Source organism: Ammospiza nelsoni, chromosome 23 (genome assembly GCF_027579445.1).
Source record: "Ammospiza nelsoni isolate bAmmNel1 chromosome 23, bAmmNel1.pri, whole genome shotgun sequence".
In the NCBI taxonomy this organism is placed as follows: Eukaryota; Metazoa; Chordata; class Aves; order Passeriformes; family Passerellidae; genus Ammospiza; species Ammospiza nelsoni.
In genome coordinates this window covers 1,587,502-1,602,705 of record NC_080655.1, presented here as the reverse complement: position 1 = coordinate 1,602,705, position 15,204 = coordinate 1,587,502, and the positions used below count along the sequence as shown (strand labels likewise).

Sequence of the window (15,204 nt, the reverse complement as noted above, 5' to 3'; positions counted from 1 at the left end):
GGGAAAAGGTCACCCCAGGGCTGCTCCTGCTGCTTTCTGCAGCAGCTGTGGGGCTGATTCCTGAAGCCAGGAGCTCCCTCCCATCCCCCCGGAGTGAAGGCAAAGCTGTGGAGGAAGGAAGTGGTATCTTTGCTCCAAAACAGCTCCCTCTGCTCTTGGCTCTTGCAGGTATCCGCTGCATGGAGGAAGCCGCTCACTGCAGCCCCAGCCTGCCCCATCCCCTGCCCTGAGGCCACCGTGGCCATCTGGGAGCAGTGGCAGGGTGACAGTTCCATCCCTGCTGTCACCAAGTGCCAGTTTTGACAGTGCCATCACCACCCAACAGCACCTGCAGCTGGCAATCCTGGCACTGAGACGCCAGGTGTGCTATGGGATGTGTTTAGGGGTGGGGATCCACGAGGGTCCCCTCCCTGCTGACCTCTGCTGTCCCTCTGCCAGGCCTCTGGGTGACGCGGGATGAGTGTGCCAGCCGAGGAGCCGGGCAACCCTGCCCATGCCATCTTTGAGAGGTTCCTGCGAGCCGGGCAGTGCCAGGAGGTGCTGGGCTCCTTCCTGGAGCTGTGCCAGCAGCTGGGCGTGCAGGGCACGGGGCTGCAGCTCTACCACGGCCTCAAGGCTGCCCTCAACTACTGGAATGCCAAGGCCCTGTGGAGCAAGCTGGATAAGAAAGCTGGGCACAAGGACTACGACCAGGGCACAGCCTGTGCTGGCACCAAGGTAAGCGGGGTGTGGGATGGGGGGTTTGGGTCTCTCTGTGTCCTTGTCTGGGGTGAGAACATCCCCTGGGACACTCTGGCTCTCATCCCAGGAGGATGCAGGATGTGCCAGGCGGGAGGTTGATGGAGTTTAATGGGACAGGATGTTAATTAGCACTGCCAGCTCCCCATGGCACGGTGCCACCTCAGTGCCACCCAGCCAGCAGCGTGCTTCCGCCTCCCAGCTGCTCTCACTGGGGACATCCCATGGCAGGGCTGAGGGAGCTGACAAGTCCTTGCTGGGAGATAGGAGCATCCCAAGGAGGGGACATAACCCTAACCCTGTCCCACAGATGATGGCTCATTGCTGTCCCCATTGTCCCAGCCCTGTGCAGAAGCTCTCAGCAGACCAAACCCTGCCAGGGCTGCACAGAGCTGCACCTTATCTCACCCCATGCTTTAATTGCTGCCATTGCCCTGGGTGAAGGCAAGGTCCAGGGGGTGGGGGGCACCCCACTTTGCAGGGAGAATTAGGGGAAAACTGAGGAAGGCCAGATCCTGACCCAGCAGGCGGGGACGTGCTGCCTTTGGGAGCGCTGGGGGGGTCATTCACACCCTGTTTTGGGGCTGCCCACCCCCTTCACTGGCCATGCTGGCGTTCACCCAAACCCTGTTTTGGGGGTTCGCCCACACCCTATTTTGTGCTGCCCACCCCTCACTGGCCATGCTGTTTTGGGGTTCACCCACACCCTATTTTGGGGGTTCACCCACACCCTCTTTTGAGGGTTCACTCACACCCTGCTTTGGGGGTTCGCCCACACCCTGTTTTGTGCTGCCCACCCCTCACTGCCCGTGCCGTGCCCTGCAGTGCCTGGTGGTGGGCGCTGGCCCCTGCGGGCTGCGGGCAGCCATCGAGCTGGCTCTGCTGGGAGCCCGCGTGGTGCTGCTGGAGAAGCGCGACTCCTTCTCCCGCAACAACGTCCTGCACCTCTGGCCCTTCACCATCCACGACCTGCGCGCGCTCGGCGCCAAGAAGTTCTACGGGCGCTTCTGCACGGGCACGCTGGACCACATCAGTGAGTTTGGGGGGCACCAGGCTGGCTGTGGGGGGTCCCAGCAGTCAGGGGTGCAGCCCTGAGGGTCTTCCTCCCCTCCCAGGCATCCGGCAGCTGCAGCTGATCCTGCTCAAGGTGGCTTTGCTGCTGGGGGTGGAGGTGCACATCAATGTGCGGTTTGAGGACCTCGTTCCCCCCAAGGGAAAGGCAGGTATGTGACTCTGCAGGGTGGGTGGCACTCTGAGGCCCCCAGTCGCCCTGCTGTGCCTTTTTGGGGTGAATGAGATGCAGCCCTTTGTCTGTGGACACTGATGACCACCTCTCTCCCTGCAGGTGGCTGGCAGGCCGTGCTGCAGCCCAGCTCCTCTCCCCTCAGCCACTACGAGTTCGACGTCCTCATCTCAGCTGGCGGCGGCAAATTTGTCCCTGAAGGTGACCACGGGTGTCCCTGCACCCCCAGGAGCAATTTGGGGGCTGAGTGGGGGCTCACACCTCTCTGTCTGCAGGGTTCAAGAGGAAGGAGACGCGTGGGAAGTTGGCCATTGGCATCACCACCAACTTCATCAACCGGCACAGCCGGGCCGAGGTGGAGGTGGCTGAGATCAGCGGCGTGGCCCGAATCTACAACCAGAAGTTCTTCCAGAACCTCTACAACAAAACGGGTCAGTGGTCCCATGGTCCCAACCTCCATATGTGGAGACATTTTGGGTCTGATCCCAGTGCTGGGACACCCCGTGGCCCTGGCTCAGCCCCTTCCCTGTCACCAGGCATTGACCTGGAGAACATCGTGTACTACAAGGATGACACTCACTATTTCGTCATGACGGCCAAGAAGCAGAGCCTGCTCACAAAGGGGGTCATCCTTCAGGTGAGGAGGGCAGGATCTGGCCCTGGGATCCCACAGCACTGGGCAGCTTGAAGGTGGCATGCAAATTGTGGATGCTGGTTTTACTGCACACCCCTGGGGTGGTAGGGGCTGCAGCAGCTGTTGCCTGTGCCACAGGAAAAATCCTCCCAGGGTACTGAGAGCGCGGTGGCACAGCTGCAGCCTGGAGCTGGGTGCTCCCAGGCTGAGGGACCAACATCACCTCCCTCATCCCACTCAGCTTCACTCCATCCCCGCAGGACAAAGCAGACATCGAGAGCCTCCTGGCCCCAGACAACGTGAACAGGGATGCCCTCCTTAGCTATGCCAAAGAAGCTGCCAACTTCTCCACAAACTACTGCCTGCCCGAACTGGAATTTGCCCTCAACCACCGGGACCTGCCGGACGTTGACATGTTCGACTTCACGTGCATGACGCGCTCGGAGAACGCGGCGCTGGTGCGGGAGCACAACGGGAGCCGAGTGCTCCTGGGGCTGGTGGGCGACTGCCTGGTGGAGGTGAGAGCTTCCCCTGCAGCCCCCCTCACGCCCCCATTTCCCTCTCCTTGCATTTCTCTCTCCTTGCATTTGCAATATATTTCCCATCCCTAGGTGCTTCCCATCCCAGTTGCCCAGTGCACTCCATCCTTGGGCGGGCTCCTGGTAGTGCCATGTTTTGGGGAGGTTATCCCCTTCTCCATCCCCAGAGGAAATTTGGGGTTGGTTCAGGCTGGAGGAGCAGCCCAGCCCCTCCCCAGTGGAGCTGTGCTGGCTGGGGAGCAGATGGTGACGGCCACCCCTCCTGTCCGTGCGCGTCCTGCCGCCGCTCCCTCTTTCATCCCTGGCCAAGCCTGGCAGCTCCCAGCTCCTCCCAGCTGCCCAGACCAGCCATGCAACTCCAGTTCCATGGAGTTATTCCATGTTCCAGCTCTGCTTTTCCCTTTGCAGCCCTTCTGGCCGCTGGGCACCGGCGTGGCCAGGGGTTTCCTCGCTGCCTTTGACGCAGCGTGGATGGTGCGGCGCTGGGCGGCAGGGACACCCCCGCTGGAGGTGCTGGCTGAGAGGTGAGTGTAGTGTCCCCATCCCTCTGGGCTGGCTCTGGAGCACGGGAGGGTGGCAGCAGTGACTCCAGCCCTGTCCCCTGCACCCAGGGAGAGCATCTACCAGCGCCTCTCGCAGACATCCCCGGACAACACCCACAAGAACGTCACTCAGTACAGCATCGACCCGGCCACGCGCTACCCCAACATCAACCTGCAGGCCATCAAAGCCAGCCAGGTACCTGGCCAGGTCCTGCCATGGGACAGCCAGCCAGCCCAGCCTCCCTGGCTGTCAGGGTGGCACTAATTTACCCAGTGCCCTGTCCCCAAAGCTGAAGCTATTAGCCCACAGGACACTGAATGCATTATGGAAGGTGGAGGGTTCTGGAGGGTTTTGGGGGGATGTCCAGGTCTCCCACCACCCTGTGTGGTGTCATTGGCTCTGTACAGGTTGTGACCCACCACATGTCCCCATTGGCAGGTCAGGGACCTCTACCTGGTGGGCATGGTGGAGGTGGACCACCATGGGAAGAGGAAGAGCGACGCCCGGCTCAGCACCGGTAGGAGCAGCCACTCCTGCCCCATCCCTCCCAGCTGCCCATGCCCACGTGGCCACTGCCCTGATTTTCCTCCCCATCCTTGTTTCTTGCTCCCTGGCCTGTGTCCAGCAGGCTGTCCTGGTGATACCAATGGTTTCTATCCCCTCTGCTTGTGGCCCACGTGGGGACCCTGCTGCCTTCTGGGGAGGAGGCTGTGCCCCTCCAGGCTGCACAGATGCTGAGCCATGAAATATTGACAGATGCTTTCCCAACATAGTTACTTGTGGGGAGGGTTGTGGGGGACAGGGGATGTCTCAGGTTGCTCCCATGGGATCCCTTTCCCCTTAAAGCACGGACTCCGAGGCAGGAGGTGGACTGGGGGGGTGTCCCCTGTCTCTGCCTCCCCAGTGGCCCCTGGAGCTGTGTGTGAAGAGCTGCTGAGCTGGTGCCAGGCCAGCACGGCTGGATACCCCGGCGTGGCCGTGACCAACTTCAGCACCTCCTGGACCAGTGGCTTGGCCCTCTGTGCCCTCATCCACCGCTTCCGCCCTGACCTGGTGTGAGTGCCCAGAGCCCCCAGAACCCTCCACCCTGCAGAGCCCACCCTGATGCAGCCATGTCTCCCCACAGGGACTTTGACTCCGTGGACCCCCAGGATGCCATTCAGACCCACCAGATGCTGCTGGACGTAGCAGAGCAGGAGCTGGGCATCCAGCCTGTCCTCTCCAGTGCTGAGATGGCCACCCTGACAGAGCCTGACTGCCTGGACCTCATCACCTACCTCAGCCACTTCTACCAAATTTTTGGGACCTCTCCAGGTATGAAATTTTGGGGGCATTTGTCCCATCCTGAGCTGCCCTGGGGCTGGCTGGGTCCCATAAAAATGGCCATGTCCTGTGCAGAGGCGGAGGTCAGCAAGAAGCCACTGTCTCCCCCTGGCACACGAGGGGCCATCCTCTTCCTCAGCAAGCTGCAGAAGAGCCGGAACCTGGCACACAAACGTAGCCAGGTGAGGGACCCCCAGCCAGACCCTCCTGGCACACCAAACCCACCACATCCCCACCCCAACCACCCCTGTGGGTTTGCAGGACGGCGCCCAGAAGGACAGCGAGGCCAAGAGGAGCCGCAGGGACGCTGAGGTGGGGCTGCCCCAGGGGGGCTCTGCTGGGTGCAGCTGGCCTGGGGGGGACAGTGGGGGGCTGACCCTGCCCTTGGGTCACTTGTAGCTGGACACGGGGCTGGATGGAGACACTCCGGACAGTGCCCACGAGCTGCCACACGCCACCGGCATGGAGCCAGGGCAGGTTGGTCCTTGTGTCCCCTTGGGATGGAGGCTCCAGCTCAGGGCAGGGGGGCACCGGGAGGGCACCGGCGGCTGGCAGGGCCGAGCCAAGGGCTGGCACCGAGCTGCACAAGCGAACGCCCACAGGTTCCCAGCTCCTCCCTGCCTCTTTCCTGACCCAACTGGTTTTCCAGAGTCGAGGCTTGCCGCTCCCTCAGCCATCCCAGCAGCCGGCGCTGAGAGAGGGGCACGGCCCTGCCCTGTGCCCCCATGGCTGCTGGCACGGCCACGGGGCACGGTGGGTGCCAGGCCCCCGGTGCCAGCCCCGCCTGTGTTGTGCCCCCGCAGCCGCCGAGGGACAGGACAGGGGAGAACAGCGACGCCTGCTACTTCTGCGGGCGCCGTGTGTACATCGTGGAGCGAGCCAGCGCCGAGGGACGCTTCTTCCACCGCGGCTGCTTCCAGTGCCGGCGCTGCGGGGCCACGCTGCGCCTGGGCGACTACGCCTTCGACGAGGAGGATGGTGAGGCAGCTCCTGGGCACGGGGGATGCTTGGGGAGCGGCTTCTCCACCTCGCAGATTGTCATGAGTTCGCCCCCATCCCCTCCCTCCCAGGTAATTTTTACTGCTCGCTGCACTACCCCCATCCAGCCAGCATGGACCTGCCCCGGGATGAGGCTTCGGCGCTGCCGGATGGGGTAAATCACCCTGAATCCCTGGAGGTGCTGGGGGAAAGGCAGAATGTTGAGGGGGGTGGCTGGGTGTGGCCCTGTGCTGCATCGCCCCTTGCTCTGGCTCTGCTGCAGGATGCTGATGCTGCTGCCCACGCGCCCTCAGATGCTGGAACGTCGTGTGTGTCCCCCATGGAGTGGGCACCCAGCCCGCTGCAGCCCACTCCAGCAGCCCCACAGGCAGGGGAAGAGCCTGGGGACGCTGAGGACGCTGCAGGTGCTGGTGACACGCAGGAGGAGCAGGAGCTGCTGGCACAGCCCGGGGAGGATGTGAGGGAACAGGAGGTTCCCGGAGCGGAGCCCCAAGGGGCAGCAGAGGAGGGTGAGGAGACTGGGGGCAGGAGGAAGATCATCCTCACACCACTGGAGAAGCTCAGTCTGTCCACGCTGAACCTCACCAGTGAAGCTGAGCCCGAGCCTCCACTGAAGCCAGCCCGTCTGAGGCTCCGGGCAGCACCCCAGGCCCTCCCTGCCCTGCGGCACGGACAAGGCGCCTGGAAGGAGGAGGAGGAGGAGGAGGAGGAGAAATTTGACATGGAGAAAGGTAGGTGGTATAAACTGGAGTCTCCAGGTGAGCAGAGCTCTCAGTCCCTGCAGGACCCTGCTGTATCCCATGTCTTGCTCATGAGGAACCAGCCTGAAGCAGCTTTTTCTTGGGCAGGTTTGGAGGACAGTGACAGCGAGGAAGAGGAGGAGGAGAAAGAGGAGGAGGACAAAGGCCTTGGCATTGTGAAAGAGTTGGTGAGGATTTTCCCTTGCTCCTCTCACGGAAGTCTGGCTCAGCTGTGGCTGCCCAGGCAGGAGGTGCCTGGCGCAGGGACTGAGCCCCCTGCCCATGCCACCGTCCTTTCACAGTACCCAGACCCCCGGGAAGAGGAGAAATTCCCCACCTGGAAGCGCACCTTGGCCCGGCGGACCAGGGAGTCCCAGATGAAGAGGTTCTGCAGAGCCCAGGTAACCCCAGAGGGGACAGCCACGTCCCCAGCGTGGCACTGCACGCTGTCCCCTCTGTCCTGCTGCTGCTGGCAGGTGCTGGCCTGCAGGGGAGTGCTGCCCTTCCCTCACAGGCCATCCAGAGGCGTCTGGAGGAGATCGAGGTGACGTTCCGGGAGCTGGAGCAGCAGGGCACCAAGCTGGAGAAGCTGCTCCGGGATGAGAATGGTAAAGCCAGGGTGGGCAGAGCACTGTGACCCTGCAGGGGGGGTCTGCACCCTGCTGACCGTGCCCCTGCCCTGCAGACAGCCTGGCTGACCAGCACACACAGTGGACAAACCAGCTGCTGTACCTGGTGCAGAAGAAGAACAACCTGATGAGCGAGGAGTCGGACCTCATGATCGCGTGAGGCTTGGGGGATGCTCCCTGGCGGGTGTGGGGGCTCAGCTCACCCCAATCCCCTGCAAATTCAGTGCCCAGCACACCCTCTTCCTCCCCACAGGGTGCAGGAGCTGAAGCTGGAGGAGCAGCAGTGCCAGCTTGACGAGAAGCTCCGGAGCTACATGAACAAGGAGGGTGAGTGCCATCGCTCCCTTTGCACGGTGTAGGGAGCAGGTCAGGCTGGTGGCCTTCCCAGCTCTACCCTGGCCCCCTGCACCCACAGATGCCCTGAAGACGCCTGAGGATGAGAAGGCTGAGCAGGAGATCCTGAAGCAGCTGGTGGAGGTGGTGAACAAGCGGAACATCCTCATCCAGCTGCAGGAGGAGAAGCGGCTCAGTGAGCTCCGCGCTTGACCCGCACGGCCCCGGGGCCACCAGTGCTCCCTGGGGACCAGCAGAGTGTGAGTGAGTCCTGGGCTGGGCACCACCCTGAGCTACCTGTGGAGGTGGCGATGCCCCAGGTGCCAGCAGCTGCCACAGCAAATCCAGCTCCCTGCTTGCCAAAGTCTGTCACAGAGGGACCAGAGCCGCTGGAGGATGCCCATGTGAGGAGACACCGAGCAGCACTCAGCCCTGGGGTGCTGAGAGGGTGTTCCTGTGCATGGCTGGAGTGCCTTTGCCTTGTGCTGGCTGGAAAACTCCCAGGGGACTGCAAAAGGGGGCTGTGGTGGCTCCCAGCAGCAAGGAGGTGACTGGCCACCCGAGACAGATGCCACAGGTGCACCTTCAGGAATGGTGCCTCAAAGCCACCCTGGGACATCCTTCCCAGCTGAGGGCATCCATCCCAGTCTGGACTGTGCATCTCAAGGGACATCTGCCTGTACAAGCTGGGACCAGTGACAGACAGACTGGGCTGCTCTGCACCACTGCTTTTGGATGCCACGTCCACGCTGCCCCCAGCTGCTGCAGGAAACCAAGGTCAGAACTCTACCATGAGCCCCTGGGGCAGGGAAGGGCTTCTTGTGCTGGAATTCTTATGGGAATTGTGCTCAGGGCCAACACTCTAGCACTGAGGACAAGGGACACCAGTGGCTGTGCCCTCCTTGCCCCTTTGGGGTTTCTTCTGCCTGGCAATGCCACACTGGCCTTTGCACAGACCTCAGATGCCCCTGCAGTCCCTGGCTGTTGCCTTTGTGGCCAAGTGGTGCTCATGGCAGCCCAGATGTGTTGGGATGGGGGGTCTCAGGTTCCTCTCTTAGCCCTCACCCCGTGCTCAGCCCTCATCCTTCCATTTCCCTCAGCACCTCCTCCAGCCCTCCCTGTGCTTGTACCAGCCCTACAATCCTGCTGCAAACCCCCTCCCTTCAAATAAAGCCCCCCGATCAGGTGCCAAAGGTTAAAATATTGCCTTTATTTTCCATCAGTTAGGACTGGTTGCCAGAACAGCCACCAGTGTAAACTTTGAGGCCACCCCAGGCAAGGGGAGCCTCAGTGCCTCAAGCCTTCCAGCCAGGCCAGTGGGTCCCTCCGTGTACAAAATAGTGTATTTAAAAAGACAGCAATAAAAATCTGCCTCCATTGTGGTTCTCACAGGGGTCAATGCAATAAATCCACCCCAAAAACCTTAATTTCCCCCGGAGGCAGCTGCCAAACCTGCACTACTGCATTGGCTGCAGTGCTGCTGGCCTAAGACCTGAAGTCAGCTAAAAACAAGGATGAAAAGGGGACGTGGTGTGGCCAAGGGGACATTGTGGGACACCCAGAGCCCCAGCTCAGCCCTCACTGGGACGCTCCTGCAGGGCCCTCAGCACCATCCACATCTGGTCCTCGGTGCCGTGCAGCATCTTCACCTCCATGGTGTGGAACAGGTGGAGACCGGTGGCGAGGACGAGGACGCCGAGGGCGAGGAAGGCCAGCAGGCAGAAGGAGAGCTTGGGGAAGGGCTGCTCTGCGCCCAGCCCGGCCAGAGTGGCCAGGGCAGCTGCAGCCTGGAGCAGCAGCAGCAGCAGGGCCAGCACGGCCATCCTGCCCGAGGAGTAGCGCTGCCGCCGCGCCGCCCGCAGCCCCGCGCCCACCTCTGCCCGCGCCTCTGCCACCACATCTGCCAGGGCTGGGTCTGTGGGGACAGGGCCATCAGCAGGGTGGGACCCCATATACCAGCCCTAGACCCTCCCCATATCCTTCTCCCCATCCCCACTGCTCTGCAGCCCTCCACAAGGGGAAACATCCCCAAAGAGCTCCATCCAACCCCACCAGTCCATCCACCAGCCCCCCAGCACAGAGTGGATGCTGGCAGCAACCCCCCGACTCACCAGGTGTGCCAAGGGTGGCACCTGCAGGCTGCCCCTGCCTCTGGATGTGCAGCGTTGCCATCACAGCTTCATGGTCTGAGAAGGGGATGTCCGTGCCTGGGGCTCGCCCCGTGGTGGTCTTCAGCTCTTCACACTTGACCGTGAAGCTGGAGATGGCCTGGGTGAGGGGACAAGGGGGTCACAGCAGTGCCTCCCCCCCAGCACTCCCAGCTGGTGGGCAGACACCCCTGTTACCTTGTAGAGGATGTAGTCAATGCGGATGCCCAGCGGGAAGGGCAGCAGCTCTGACTTGTCAGTGAAGCAGTTGTCAGGGACAAGGGTGCAGCCGTTCTTGCAGCCCTGAAACAGGAGCCTGGGTGAGCTGGGGGCTCTTGGTGTGCCCTGGGACACCCCTAAGCCCCTGAGCTCACCTCAAAGCGCATGGCCTCAGCAAAGGCGTCCTGCAGCCCCGTCCAGCCACGCAGCAGCCGGATGCCCACATCTTCAGGGTGCATGTTCAGGTCCCCTCCCAGCAGCACCACATCTGCTGCCTTTGAGGTGTGTCTGTGAGGACAAGGGTGGCTGTCCTTCCCTGCCCTGCCTGGGACCCGGCTGAAGTGACTGGGACCTGCCCAGTGCTCCTCCACCTTATTCCTGACTGGCACTGGTGCAATGGGAGCTCTCTGCAGCGCAAGCCCCAGGGAGAGGAGTGACCACAGGTGTCCTGGGGCCTGCAGGGGACACCCCACAGCTGCTCACCTGATAAACTGAGCCAGCTCCCAGGCCTGCACCAGGCGGTGGGGCAGGTAGGCGTCCTTGTCCCGGCAGTACTCGGCGTGCAGCTGGACAGAGAGCGAAAGCAAAGGGGCTCTGACTCCTGCCCTGCTCCCTGCAAACCCACCCAGCCCCTCCAAACGGTCCCTGCCAACACCTCTGTCTGTATGTCACCTGCACTGGGGAGAGCCTGGAGCTCACCTCGGTGCAAATCCAGGTTATGGGACCTTGCCCTCTGCCCTGAGCAATATTTTATCAAATCAGTGCATAGAACAGGGCAGAGGGTGGAGAGCAGGGTTAAAGCAGAGGAACAGTAAAACAGGGGTATGGCCACTCATTCCCCTCCTCCCCACTGTTCCCCCCATGCTGGGTTCTTCCCTGGACTGCTCACGTGGGTGACGTAGACGTTGAAGATGATCCCTGAGATCTTCATAACGACGAGAGCGACGGACTTGCCGCAGAACCAGTCCCCGTGCTGGAGCTGCCCGAGGGGAGGAAGGGCAGGTCAGGGCTACTGAGGCTCTGTGGGGATGGACACCATGGTGCCACGTGCCCCCCAACCCACCTACCATGTAGGGGTACCCGTTCAGTGAGTACTGGTAGAGGAGCATGTCCAGGATGGGGAACCTGGAGAAGACGCAGAGGCCGCTGCCGATCACCCCGCTGTGGGAGGGAGGAAGCACAGTGAGGAGATGGGGTCCCCAAAACCTCTGCCTCACCCTAACCCTGGGCAGGAGGACTCCCTGGGTGCCTGGATCCCAGTGTGCTCCTGTGAGCACCCCACTGCCCAGGCATGGGGTCTCTCACAGCCACAGAGGTGAACAAAAGGACTCCTCGGGTGCCTGGATCCCAGTGTGCTCCTGTGACAATCCCACTGCCCAAGCATGGGGTCTGTCACAATGACAGAGGTGACCTAAAGGACCCTCAGCAGTCCCTGCAAGTGGCAAACCCCGAGGACATGGCCCAGCCCTGGCCCAGCCCTGGCACTGCCCCCCAGACTGAGCTTGCCCTTCTCACCTGCGGAAGTAATGGGAGAAGGGATAAGAGCCTGCTAGTTTCGCCTTCAGCTCACTGTAGTCCTGCTCGCTCCACACCTGGAGGACAGAGGGACAGGCTGAGAACAGCCACGGCCACCTCCCAAGCTGGGAAGGGGACACAAACTGGCCTCACCTCCTGCAGCAGCACCAGGTCGAAGCCCTCCTGGCGCAGCGTGTCCCCGATGAGCCGCACGCGCTGCTGCCGCCGCTTGCTCAGGTAGCGGATGGCCCTGCCACAGAGGGGTGACAGTCAAAGCCTGCTGGGGACAGGGCCAGGGGGCTCTTGGGGACCATTGTGACCCAAAACGAGGGAGAGAAACAGGGCTGCAGTGCCAGCAGAAGCAGAATGCACACGGGAAAGGTGGAAGGACATGGGGACAAGATGCAGGGAGGCTGTTTGGGGACAGCTTCTCCTGCCTGCAGAATTGAGGCAGCTCATCCTTGCTTGGGTGCAAATGTGGGGTTTTTCTGGGGCTAACAAGCACGGAAGGGATAGGAGGCAATACCCAGCCAAGCACCTCATGACCCTCTGGGGCTGGGAGTGTGGTGTGACCCCAAAATGAAGGGGAGATGAAGGTGACCCCAAGGTGGGATCCTTCCCCAGTGTGGTGCCCTCATCTCCCCCCACACAGCCTGGGGAAGTCTGGACTCACCAGCAGTTGAGGTTGAAGATCCGGAGGCGCAGGGTGGGCTCTCCCTCCATGGCTTGTTGGGGGTCAGCAGGGGTCAGCAGGCAGTGCCAGGCACAGGGGGCACCTGCGGGGAGCAGGCAGGAGTGGCAGCCCCCAGGAGCTGGGGCAGGCTGCAGGACAGAGCCAAGGAGCCAGGCTGGGAAGGCGGAAGGGCTGAGCCGGGGCAAAGGCCAGGAAGGAAGGAAAAGTGCTCGGGGTACTCCAGGCCATTCACCTCCTTTCCTGCACACAAGGACCACCCCAAATCCTAAAGTGACCCCGTACAGGGATCCATGTACCCAAACCGCCCGTGTCACCCTACACCCAGTGGCTGGATGGGCCAGGGGTGGGCTATAGGGTTCAACCCCTCTGCCTGTCAGCAAGCTGTGCTCCAGGATGGTTTCATCCTGGTTTCAAAGTGGGGCTGCGAGGCACGGCCATGGGACACCGCCACACAGCTCCCCATCGGGAAGCCCACGGATCCTTTCCGGGACCCCCAACCCCGGCGGAGCCAGCAGCTGCGGAGCAGCCCCAGCTCTCCGCCAGCTCCGCTTCCCCTCTGCCTGACTCCGTGCGATTGTCCCAGTTTCCGGTTTCGGAGCTAAAAAGAGCAGCTCCGGAGCTGCGGGATGCCGGTGCGGGCAGCCAGGCTCTGCCTGCCCCGGCGGGATCATCCCGTTCCTGAGCCGCGCTAATTAACGCCGGCGGCTTCCACCGAGCCTGAGCCCCCGGGGGCGGCCCCAGATCCCCGAGGGACGGGAGCGGGACAGCGGCAACAGGTGGAGCGGGGAGACGGGAGCGGGGAAACGGGAGAGAGGGGAAACAGAAGAGCGGGGAAACGGAGAGCGGGGACGGGAGTAGGGGGAGCGGAACAGGAGGAGCGGCGCCGCAGGACGAGCGGGGGCGGCAGCGGGGTAACCGGAGGAGCGGAGCAAAGGGACGATCGGAACTGCAGGAGCCGCGGGGCCGGGAGCGGCGGAGCAACAGGCGGAGAGGGACCGGGAGCAGCGGCGTCGGGAGCAGCGGGGCCGGGACAGCGGGACCGGGGGGAGCGGGAGCAGCGGAGCCGGAGGGAGCGGGGCCGGGAGCAGGGGGACCGGGAGCAGCGATCGGCGGGGCAGGGGGAAGCGGGGCCGGGAGCGGGGCCGGGTGAAGCGGGGCCGGGAGCGGCGGGGCAGGGGGAAGCGGGGCCGGGAGCGGACCTGCGGCGGGCCGGGAGCGGCGCGGGGCCGCGGGACTACGCGTCCCGGCAGGCAGCGGAGCGGGGCGGAAGGGGCAGGACCGGGACCGGGGCCGGAGCCGGGGGCCGAGGGGGGGCGAATGGGGCCGGGAAGGGCGGACGGAGCCCCGGGCGGGTGTGGTGGGTGTAACGGGGCGCGCCGGGGGTGCGGGATGGGACAGCGGGTGCGGGATGGGACAGCGGGTGCGGGATGGGACAGCGGGGTGCGGGAGGGATGGGATAGCGGGGTGCGGGATGGGATAGCGGGTGCGGGATGGGATAGCGGGTGCGGGATGGGATAGCGGGTGCGGGAGGGATGGGATAGCGGGTGCGGGAGGGATGGGATAGCGGGTGCGGGATGGGATAGCGGGTGCGGGATGGGATAGCGGGTGCGGGAGGGATGGGATAGCGGGTGCGGGATGGGATAGCGGGTGCGGGATGGGACAGCGGGGAAAGCGGGCTGTGGTGGAACGCGTGTGTGTCCCCGAGTGTCGGATGGGCTGTGAGTACCGACACCGCGAGCAGCGCTTGGAGGGGTGGTGGGACACACCAACCCCTCTGTCACCCTGTGGACCCCCAAAAGTTGTTCCTGACCCCAGGGAATCCTCTGCCGTGGCCAACCCAACTTTCCCCAAGCAAACCCCGCAGTGATGCCAGCTAGAGCGAAACACAGCGGGATGTGCCATCCTGGTACCCAGAACTGGGGTACGCAGCGTTACCCAGCCAAGGGGTTATATGGGACGTGGCAGCTCTCATAGTCCTATGAAATAAAATATGAACTTCAGAACTGCTTGAGCCAACCCATGAACAAATAATTTTAATGTTTTTTGGTTTTTTTTCAGCAGACCGTAGTTTTCTCGGAGCTCCACAGTCTCCTCTCTTTGAAGTTGGACAGATACAGTAAACACAACAAATATATGATACAACCCATCACAGCTGGATTAAAAAAAAAATACACAAAAAATATAATACATAAAAAAATGGATTTTTAACATTGTGGACTGACGCAGCTCTAAAAATGGTGATTGTAACCCTGGTAAGCTTTACAAAGTCTTTAAAAAAATAAAACAGTACTTCATGTGAAATTCATAAATACACTGGAGGCGAAACGGAGGGGCTGGGGGAGTTGAGAAAGTGTCTCTGGGATCATGACTAAAGCCCAGCCAGGGCTGCTGGGGGCACCAGTCTGTGTGCGTGGGGTGCAGTGTGAGCCCTGGGCTCCGTGCAGGCAGCAGGGAGGGATGGAGGCACAAACCTGTCCAGTTAACCAAGAGCTTCCTCCCCCAGCAGGGCTGGGAGTGGGCACGCCTGTGTTTTGTGGTGGGGGGAGTTTTGAGTTTTCATTCCCAGAGTTTTAGATCAGTGAGTGAAACAGAAGAAAAAAAAAAAAAAAACAAAAAAAAACCTACAAAACAACAAACAAACATGCTACATATGAGAACTTGGCCCAGCACGGCCCTGGCATGGTTTGCCAGTGCCTGGCCTTGGATTTTTCCCTCTCTCTTCCCCCCCCTGCTCACAGCAGCCACCTCAGTCCATGGGGCTGGCATGGGGCTGGCATGGCTCTGCCCCATCCCACAGGGATGGGTGGCTCTTTCCAGCAGCAAGAGGTCCAAGTCCCCATGCTGACAGGACACATGGCACCAAGGCAGCAGCCAAGGCGCTTTCCTGAGCTCTGGGGCTGTTCCTGCT

At 62.3% G+C, this 15,204-nt stretch overlaps 2 protein-coding genes and 1 long non-coding RNA gene across 4 annotated transcripts; 2 read left to right on the top strand and 1 right to left on the bottom strand.

Moving 5' to 3' along the window:
* Positions 1-456: 456 nt before the first annotated feature.
* MICAL1 (microtubule associated monooxygenase, calponin and LIM domain containing 1) lies at positions 457-8,922 on the top strand. The gene is made up of 24 exons (XM_059488152.1): positions 457-717; positions 1,564-1,771; positions 1,854-1,961; positions 2,084-2,182; positions 2,257-2,412; positions 2,518-2,618; positions 2,876-3,133; positions 3,563-3,678; positions 3,766-3,892; positions 4,136-4,214; positions 4,602-4,752; positions 4,824-5,011; positions 5,096-5,202; positions 5,282-5,332; positions 5,420-5,497; positions 5,824-5,998; positions 6,091-6,173; positions 6,282-6,750; positions 6,868-6,947; positions 7,062-7,160; positions 7,274-7,367; positions 7,445-7,544; positions 7,642-7,715; positions 7,804-8,922. Exons 1-24 carry the CDS (start codon positions 457-459, stop codon positions 7,932-7,934), a joined length of 3,393 nt encoding a protein of 1,130 aa, XP_059344135.1. The 3' UTR covers positions 7,935-8,922.
* Positions 8,908-12,698, bottom strand: SMPD2 (sphingomyelin phosphodiesterase 2). Its single transcript, XM_059488168.1, has 10 exons — positions 12,276-12,698; positions 11,756-11,852; positions 11,603-11,679; positions 11,155-11,248; positions 10,977-11,066; positions 10,571-10,653; positions 10,243-10,375; positions 10,067-10,171; positions 9,833-9,989; positions 8,908-9,636 (listed from the first exon to the last, which is right to left on the bottom strand). The coding sequence occupies exons 1-10, from the start codon at positions 12,323-12,325 to the stop codon at positions 9,293-9,295; spliced, it is 1,230 nt and encodes a 409-aa protein (XP_059344151.1). The 5' UTR covers positions 12,326-12,698; the 3' UTR covers positions 8,908-9,292.
* A 209-nt stretch (positions 12,699-12,907) lies between these two features.
* LOC132083480 (uncharacterized) lies at positions 12,908-14,597 on the top strand. 2 transcript variants are annotated; one of them, XR_009419954.1, is made up of 3 exons: positions 12,908-13,072; positions 14,112-14,217; positions 14,358-14,597. It is a non-coding gene; the product is annotated as an uncharacterized LOC132083480 (long non-coding RNA). The 2 variants fall into 2 exon arrangements; XR_009419955.1 differs by lacking the exon at positions 12,908-13,072 and adding an exon at positions 13,613-13,653.
* The last annotated feature ends 607 nt before the right edge of the window (positions 14,598-15,204 follow it).

Excerpts from the sequence above, each read along its gene's own strand:
- MICAL1 (XM_059488152.1), top strand. The coding sequence starts at position 457 with ATGAGTGTGCCAGCCGAGGAGCCGGGCAACCCTGCCCATGCCATCTTT. Across the intron at positions 3,134-3,562 it reads TGGGCGACTGCCTGGTGGAG|CCCTTCTGGCCGCTGGGCAC; the intron begins GTGAGAGCTTCC and ends TTCCCTTTGCAG. Across the intron at positions 5,333-5,419 it reads GGAGCCGCAGGGACGCTGAG|CTGGACACGGGGCTGGATGG; the intron begins GTGGGGCTGCCC and ends GGTCACTTGTAG.
- SMPD2 (XM_059488168.1), bottom strand. The coding sequence starts at position 12,325 with ATGGAGGGAGAGCCCACCCTGCGCCTCCGGATCTTCAACCTCAACTGC. Across the intron at positions 11,680-11,755 it reads ACCTGGTGCTGCTGCAGGAG|GTGTGGAGCGAGCAGGACTA; the intron begins GTGAGGCCAGTT and ends TCTGTCCTCCAG. Across the intron at positions 10,654-10,976 it reads TCAACGTCTACGTCACCCAC|CTGCACGCCGAGTACTGCCG; the intron begins GTGAGCAGTCCA and ends CTCTCTGTCCAG.